The following is a 9,034-nucleotide window of genomic DNA, read 5'->3' as shown; positions in this document are numbered from 1 at the left end:
TTTATGTCGTAATTTGATCCCGTCTGATGCTTTTCATGGGGGACAAATTTGGATACATTTCAGTGCAAACACGAAAACCTTTGACGATACAGACACGAGATTCAGTTCTGTTTGCTCTTATTACAGTTTTTTTCTTCCGTGTATAGAGACACGGCGCACGCTTACCACACAAGATCTCGCGAGCTCTGTTTGTGTGTGTAAACCTTGCGTGAGTTTGGCGCGAGCGAGTGGTTCGCGTGCGCAAGAGCCACTTGTTGGGCGTGGCGTTCATTTCGCGAGCATTGCTCGCTTCTGATTGGCCGAAGGAGTTTGTCAGTGAATTGGTAGCGATTATCATCTGTGTTACGGGCCCTCATCTTACCGAGGATCGAGATCTCAACGGTGCGGGAGTGCGTCGGCTGGGCAGTTCTCCCTTGGCGCTATAAAACTTGGCGACTCCCCCAAGTTCAATGACAATCCTCCTCGTAACCTCTCCGCCAGCAACAAGTGTATCCAGTTTGGATCTGTTTGTCCGGCAGACGATGCTGAGGAGACAGAGAAAAAGAGTCAAAGCATCTGCCTGCCAACTGTCGGCTCTCATCATCTCGATGGACGTGGTACTCTTTGCATGTTACTTCTGAAACAAAATCGGATTAACTTGTCCCTTCGACACTCAACCTCGCAACTCACCTAGGTTAAAGCTCGTCAGCAGTACCTCACCAACTTAACTCATCCTGAAAACGGCGTCGCCATAAAACAGGACAATGGAGAACATTTCATACGACCATCACGCAATGCTATACCATCAGAATCCCTACTCGTATCACCATCACAATATTCAAAGTCCTTACGACAGAGGGGTGTTCGAACCCTTGGCTCAGGCCTACGGGAGAAGGACTATCCAACCACACGATGGCGGGAAGCCGATACGGAGAAGGCGCAAGCCTAAGTGTCCGGCACAACAGGTGCGCCAGCGCCAGGCCGCCAACCTGCGGGAGCGGAAGCGCATGCAGTCGATCAACGACGCCTTCGAGGGGCTCCGCGAGCACATCCCGACGCTGCCGTACGAGAAGCGGCTGTCGAAGGTCGACACGCTGCGCCTGGCCATCGGCTACATCAACTTCCTGGCCGAGATGGTGGAGAACGAAGGAGAGAACCTGGACTCGCCGACCAACAGTCCTCAGGAACAGCAGAAGAAGGTCATCATCTGTCATCGAAGTGAGTTTTAGCCCTCTACGATTTACCAAACACCTCACAAAAATGTAGTGGAATGACACTACTTGCTCAGACAAATAAAGAAAACGCACCAACAGATTGCTGCGAGTTTCACTTTAAAACGTGACAGACATTTTCAGGTCATACAAAGTTACATTCGAGATACCTGACATCACTTTATAGTGAAAACACGTGAAATTTTTAAACTTTACACTACCCTCGATTCAAATTAAACTTTCATCAATTCATTCTTTTTATTGTTATTGAGCTGAGTTAAGTTTGAGTTTGAGTTATCGTTATTCTTTTCTGTTAGATAATTTAGAACATGAAAGAAACAACTCTTTTAGGTATTGTGGTTAATGGTTTATTGCAAGTCAAATGTTCCTATTTCCATTATTCGAGATACATGCCTACTTGATCTCGACGAGCTTATATACTTATATTTTTATATGCTTCTATACAATACCAAAGGCTTCCAAGTCCTTGCAGAGTAAGGTGTTGTTACTGAGTGAAAAGGCTTAATCCAAGCGCGATTTTTTTAACGGGCTCTTCTATTGAATTGTTTGCCTATAATTGTGACATTATTCATGGTGTGCTTTAAGTAGCCATAAAGGTTTGTGCCAAGTATACCTTTTTCGAGTGATTTCAAAATGAACAATATGATTATATCTCTACTACGTATAGTATCCATTTGATTTAGCATTGCTGAAATCCCATGTGGCATGGACAGTAAAAACCTCAAACGCAACTTATAGAAAGGCATCAAAAGAGATTTGGTACTCTTCTTTAAACCCCAAACAGCCAAACATGTATATCAACTATGGTACATCTGTCTCATTGTTAAGAAACAGTCACTACTCATCTACCTTTCTCGACTTTAGCCGGTTTACTATGTAATGTGTAGTCCTTTTTTCTTTTTTCTCATAACACACCACAGGATGTTAAAGGTCGAGAAAGACGCCATATACATCATGACTCTATGATAGAGACCCATGAAACGGCTCTCCGTTCTCATAGAAAGAATTGAAAAAAAGAAACCAACAACTGACAATGACACCTCCTTCTTGCTAACAAGAACATTTTCGAAATGCTCATTTCATGGCCTTAGGCCACTCTGCTACCCGCTGTGTACAGAGTAAGGTATTAGGACCCCCGGATCCAGTGGATTAGTGTTGTTACATGATAGAAGATAGGTGGAGGGATAGAGAAATAAGAGCGGTATTCTAGTCGTATCGAGTCTTGCAGATAGATGCGATCGATCAGCGATCGATAACGGTGAAGGAGGTGAAAGGGGTCCATTGAAATGCCTGCACAGAAGACTGTATACAAACTCGGGCCTAGGACATTACAATCGCTCCTACAATGCCTGGCTTTATCCGACAGGTACAATGTGGGTTTTTCACTTTGCCTGCAAATCGAAGGTCGAGTAAAAACAAGAAGGAAAAGAGAGACCGCTAAAAAACTAGAGCACCCTAACGCTGCATTCTTGAAGCGAAATGTAGTTCTTAAATAAATCGGTTTGTTTTAACCGAATACATTCAAAGTTGCAAGGAGTACAAAAGCAAAGCTTGATTCATTTCACCATCTTGTTCAAATATATCTACCACTTTCACCTGAGCTGGAATCATTCACATCAAAATTTGTCTTGCATGCTAGTCATGCTGCTGTCTTTTCTCTAGGCGAAGTCCTATAACCTGGCCATACGATAAGAACTTCAACTATATGAGCGATGTCTTTCCACCACATCTCTAATATTGCCTGACTGGTTAGCTTAATTCTCCCACCTTGTTATGTTCTGGTTGTCTGATGTTTGATGTTGACGACCTATGCCTCGGATTTCTCTTCATTGTTGTCTAATTCCCTTCTTGCCCCTATCTTCTTCTTGTTCTTCTTCATTTCTTGCTCCTTCCCGTTTCTATAATCTTTTTCTTCGTCTTCTTCAATATACTCACTCGCTCAGATACAGTTTAATCACAAGGGTGCCCAGCAGACATAGGGCCTATTTGTGATTGTACACATTCGTTGTCTCATTATCTGCACTGTCATTTGCTTGTCAGTTATTCTAGACAACTATACAGTATATAGTAAGAGTATATATGGCAACATGTCATTCTTTTCTTTGGTCGCTTTGATACTGCCATCAATTATGGGGAGGTATCACTCACATGACGTGTGTGCTACCTCTTCGCTCCCATGTTGAGTTCATCTTCACCCCTCGTCACGTCTGCTCAGTCACCCAACAATTTATCAGGAGCTACACGTCATGTCGTCTTAAACTTGACGGAATTTGAGAGACAAGTCGGTTATGTAAAATGTCAGTCATGATCAACACGAGCATGTCTTGAGAATAAAATGGTGTCATGCTGGGTTGGTGGTTTCAATTTTTGTTCCCATCCCCTCAAACTTCCTTTGCTGGCCATGTCTACTCTTCCCAACTCTCCTTTACTCTGCTATCTGAGGAAAAAGTAAAATATAAAAAGCGCCTCTTTTCGAAGATCTCCCTCTCAAAGCGATGTCGAAACCACGAGATGTGCGCCATTACAATTAAGACACCCGTGTTTTCCTTTTCCCAACAACACAAATCCCCTAATACCGGTAACAAGTTTCCATACAGGGTCCGTTAAGTCTATTTGTACGGGTCGGCCTAATCCGCTCCGAGATGCACCGCACAAGAGTAGCATGGTTTCAATTTAGCCCCCCTTCTCTAATCCTGAAACGCTGTAGAGTATAAGATAAAGATACTTCAACAGCCGATTAACGGATTCCCCTCCTTTGCTTTCTTCCACTCGACCTTTATCTGCCACCCTTCCCCATCCCTCTTTGTGAAAAGAAAAAGAAGAGAAGATGGGCGATTAGAGTTAATTAACGATTACACCAGAAGGTATAAGACTCTAACTCAAATAGTGGTCAAAGTTTTGTGGTCCTTTTTTATATATGCCCCCTCGTATGTGCTGTGTTGTAGCTCTTCACGTCTCGATAGTTTTAGACACGTTACACGGAGATTAGTTGGTGTGTCACCCTTTGAAAGGATAGATGCGTTCAGATCTGTTAAAGTGAACGAAGAAGAACCCGAAGTATCACCATCTTATGTGCTCAATGCCATGCATATTCAAAACTTAAAACTTTGAAGTCGCTCAATAGTTTAATAATATCGTCACGTTTCTGTTCCCCAGCTAACAAGTCCTCCATAGCGATCGTATTAGTAAGATGGTTATGTGTTGAATTACATCCGGTGTAACTTGCAAGAAAGTTCAACTTCATTTGCCATTAATGGCAATTTCGTGAGACTGAGAAATATCATCATCGTATAGTAGGATACACACCGCCCCTTTATTGATGCAATAATGATCATATCTTGTGGATATGACGCCTGTCCAGCATTTAGGAGGTCGCGGATTTGAATCCCATCCGAGTATGTGATGCATGCCTATGATTCTTATCGTGGCTACTACTGAAGCACGAGAACAATCGGTGTTTATTTAGACCAGTGAAGGGCAATTTGTCAAACAGGTGTAATTATCATGTCATTTCACCAACATTCACAGGAATAGTACATAGCGTTGGTGAAAGTGCAAAAAGAAAAAAGAGAGAGAACATTTAAGAAAGTATGAATGTAGTCCGGAAAGCCGATAATGTATGCGCACATAGACAGATATATGAATGTGTTTACTATGTTGTTATTCACTTTCGTTTTCTTACAGGCTCGCCGGTTGACATGGAGTACGGAGCCATCCCTCTTGCTGGCCACTCGCTCTCGTGGTGTAACGAGAAGAAGACGCAACCCGGTCCCAACGGCACCATGACCGCCAAGGTTTGGACGCCCGAGGATCCCCGCCAATCGTCCTCCCCGCTCTCGATGGAAGACGGTGATGTCTCGTCCGGGTCCGCGGGTGTTCCCGATGATGTTGTTGGCATGACAACGCTGGAAGAACTGTCCTTTGCGCAACAACTCTCGCCCATCCATCATCATTTGGAGGAGAGAGGCCATTAACTTTGTGCGATAAACAGAACGTATACCTCCACTGCTGGACAAACTCTTGCGCTTGACGAATGCCATTTCTTTTCTGTCGGGAGATTTCCCGGGTCCTTCGACTCATTCAGATATGATCAAGTATGATTATACTATCATTCTTGGAAAGATATTTCCGTCTCAAATGATTAAGTGAATGGCTGGTTCTACAATGTTTCATGGATTTGGATTATACAATTCAAGATATTTCTAAAAGAAGTTAATAAGAATTCTAAATGTCAGTTGAATGATTTTTCTCAGATTTTAATTAAAACATTAAGTGACCGAGATAGACGGAGGAAAAAAAGAAATCCAAACTCACATTAACATTTAAAACGCAACTCTACAAAACTGCAGTAAAAAAAGAAGACGACTTGGGGTCTAACTTCTTATCATTTTTGAGATACAACTAAATTGCAGAGCAATGGTATGTTCGCAATTTATACTTGACTTTTGCATGTAGTGATGCTCGTGAAAAGAAGAAGAAGAAGAAGAAAGAGAGAGAGAGAGAGAATAGCAAAGAAAATCGAATGTCTTCCATCCTTTTTCAACTCGTAATGTCGGAAAGTGAATTGCTTTTAAACCTTGAAGTGAGTTGAAAACTACCTTTAATTCCAAATGCAAACAAATCAAAATAAAACGAGCAATCTATATATATATCAGTACCTTTTAAACGATGAAGTGGCTCGGTCCTGTCGAATTTCAACTCTGAGAATCCATTGAACCTCAACTCTATTAGAGAGAAAAAAAATATAGTCTTCATAACTCAACCAAAATAACGCTCTTTCCTTGGTGTTAATAGAATTTACTGTGGTGTTTCACCAAGTAGTTAATCATTTTTCCGACAATGTTCTTGTCAATTTGGCACTTTCCGGAATATAAGTTTTGCTTAGATGTTGACGAATGTATTTCTGTACCTCTGCAGAGCAACAAATCATTGCAAAATACTCTCAGTACCTCATCAAGAAAATCATAAGTTATATTCAACATTTCTCCCCAACTCTTGACAGATTTAACCTAACTCAAATCTCAAAATTGAAGAAAAAAAGTCAAAACTCCAAACAAACAAATAATCACCAATGTCATGAAAACTCAATTTTCTTCCAACTCGCCCTTAATTATCAACGATACCAACAACTTTTAAGTGTACCCATTTTTCGGTCAATTTCGATTGTGTTTTCGTTAAGTCGTTCTATGGAGATGTAGAAGAGACCGAATTTCCAGTCTACAGTGTCTATAATATACTGATCCGTTAGTGCCTTGAAGTTAGAAAGTACGATAAATGATGTTTGTTTTCATCTGTATATTTGGTGTGATTTTTGTACATACAAAGATGTATATATCAAATTATTTTAACTCGAGATTTTATATATATGTGTCTTGTTTTCTTCTTTGGTAGGACTGTTTTGTGCTAATCAAAGGTGAAAGGTCAAAAACAAAAACAAAGAAACAATAGAATCATTCTTGATTAAGATTGACAATACGTACAGTCCAATTGAGGCTATAGTAAGATGCTTGTTCCCTTTTTTTCTTTTTACGCGGGGGGTGGGGGGGGGGTGCTTTTTAACCTATATTGATATACCGAAATTTGTTTCGTTTGAATTATTGGTATAACTGAGGAGGAGAATGTTTTTCAGGAGAAATATTGTAATCAGTCCGTCTCTCTTTCGTTTACTGTTTGAATTCTAAAAGTAATTTTTCTTTCCGCAACGAACTCCGACAAGGGTCGTCGGGTACATGAAAAGAGATCCTTCCCTGCGGATTTTAGAGTGCAATATCTTACTAAATTTCAATTTGAGTTTAATCATTAACCGACAAATATTGGAATTATATAGATATATGACACCTTTTTTTGATGTACCGGTTTCCAAGATCCTCATACAGGGAATCAACTTGTTATAATACCCTTAAATAATGCGCAAACAAGGTGATTAACATAATTTTTAGTTTGATGCACCATTAATTCAACTACATTTCATTACTCTTGCTGAGACGTTTGATGTTTCTATTCTGCATAACATTCCTACAGAGATGGGTACATTGTACATTTTCAAAACTGTGTGCTTGTGGACGTTTCTAAGTGTGCATTGAACATTCTCGGATCAAACTCAAAACCCGTTCTCTTGGGATTATCTTCTGGGATTAACCTATGACGCAATCAATTTTACTCTATATACTTCTGGGATACAAGACGGTGATGATAAACTCTTCTGGTAGCGTTATCGGTATGGAGAATTCATAACGAATGCAGTATTTTGGTATTATGTTCTGAAGTATACGCTAGAAATATCATGGGTTAATGTCGTGTATAGGTCCTTTAATCTATAAAGCATAAAATCTCATTTTCACCCTTGGTATCAGCTCAAGAAGTTTTTATGCACAAGAAATTGCATCTCCGCTTTATCACAGAATGATGTGCTAGAATCAATTACACCGGGCGTCGATTATTGAAATGACCATATTACGTTGTTTTTGTGTTGTGATTATCAAGAATGATGGTTTTTGCCGTTTGTCTTATGTAAATTCATATTTCAAGCATAGGTTTGATTTTTCTCCAACTAACTCACTCCCCGTTTGACGGGCACAAACTCAGTTATTGCTCTCATTTGATCTTGTGAAACAACTTTTCTGATGATAGCATGAACGGAATAAAAATCTAACATGAAAACGGATGAAACCTCTTGTCTTTATGGCTCACATTTATATTGATGGCACTGTGTTATAGTGACTAGCGTTCACTGAGTGGAACTGGTGGTAAGGTGCATCCGGTTTCTGTCACACACACACACACACACACACGCACACACACACACACACACACACACACACACACACACAATGATATTGATTTCATTGAAGTTTTGTGGCCCCAGTCTGAGCATTGTAGTCTAGCAGATTCTATATCAATGAAATACATTTGTTTTGGCGCGTGAACTCGTATCAGCGTTTGATTCATGATGGAAAATGACAGAAACTTCAGATTAACATTAAGTTTCTCTTCATTATGTGTGTTCGACGTTCATTATAATTATAATTATAATCATAATAAGAAACAAATGACCATGTGTACGAAAATGTATTTTTTTTATTATTCAGCTTTTTTAGTCACCAAATAATCAGACATCACGCTAAATGTAGAATCTATACCCATTATAGTGCTCCAAAAATACTGGACGCTATCATTGGAATTGTATGTTTTCCAAATTCCATCATGGTCTTTAAAAATTACAAGGTACCTCTATAAGATGTATCAAAGTCCACCTTAGGATATTGTCCACAAAAAAAAAAAAACAAAAAAAAAAAAAAACCGGTATCGACCCTGGATTTTGCTGGTCGGTGTGTATTCCTGTCTAATGATAAAGTGTGGGTGTATGTTGGAGCAGCCGACGTCATTATCGTGCCCAATAAAGCAAACAGCTACAGTCGGCCCTATGACGCACGAGCTCATATCTCCTCATTGGGCACAGGTGTTTTGCGCCACCTTACTTTCCCGTCATATGCAGCCATGCAAAGGCTGCCTCCCCTGCCTCCCCCTCCCCTCCGCCGAATACCACCACCACCACGACCACTTCCAACCAAACGCACCCCACGGGCACCTCGGTTGCCCAGGTAGATATGGCATTTCGTTTCGGAATCATGCAATAAGCAAAGAGTAGAATTATGACATGCCAGCCATTAATGGAAGTACTTTTAATTGCATGTGCTCCTTGATAACGAGCGTGTGCAGCGCCATGGACTTTAATTCTTGATCAAATATAGGCGTCCAGAGGATGTAAAAATAATTCCAGCTTATTTAGATTACGTGTATCTCTAAAGAAGAAATGACACAGG

At 40.5% G+C, this 9,034-nt stretch overlaps 1 protein-coding gene across 1 annotated transcript; it reads left to right on the top strand.

Annotated features, from left to right (window-relative positions):
- The first annotated feature begins 454 nt into the window (after nucleotides 1-454).
- LOC139734274 (pancreas transcription factor 1 subunit alpha-like) lies at nucleotides 455-6,415 on the top strand. Its single transcript, XM_071645073.1, has 2 exons — nucleotides 455-1,197; nucleotides 4,896-6,415. The coding sequence occupies exons 1-2, from the start codon at nucleotides 744-746 to the stop codon at nucleotides 5,183-5,185; spliced, it is 744 nt and encodes a 247-aa protein (XP_071501174.1). The 5' UTR covers nucleotides 455-743; the 3' UTR covers nucleotides 5,186-6,415.
- The last annotated feature ends 2,619 nt before the right edge of the window (nucleotides 6,416-9,034 follow it).

This window comes from Diadema antillarum, unplaced genomic scaffold, assembly GCF_040938485.1.
Source record: "Diadema antillarum isolate AM-2024a unplaced genomic scaffold, OU_Dant_1.0 scf00000026, whole genome shotgun sequence".
NCBI lineage: Eukaryota > Metazoa > Echinodermata > Echinoidea > Diadematoida > Diadematidae > Diadema > Diadema antillarum.
Note: the sequence above shows the minus strand (reverse complement) of the source record. Positions and strands in the feature narration are given on the sequence as shown.

Excerpts from the sequence above, each read along its gene's own strand:
- LOC139734274 (XM_071645073.1), top strand. The coding sequence starts at position 744 with ATGGAGAACATTTCATACGACCATCACGCAATGCTATACCATCAGAAT. Across the intron at positions 1,198-4,895 it reads GGTCATCATCTGTCATCGAA|GCTCGCCGGTTGACATGGAG; the intron begins GTGAGTTTTAGC and ends GTTTTCTTACAG.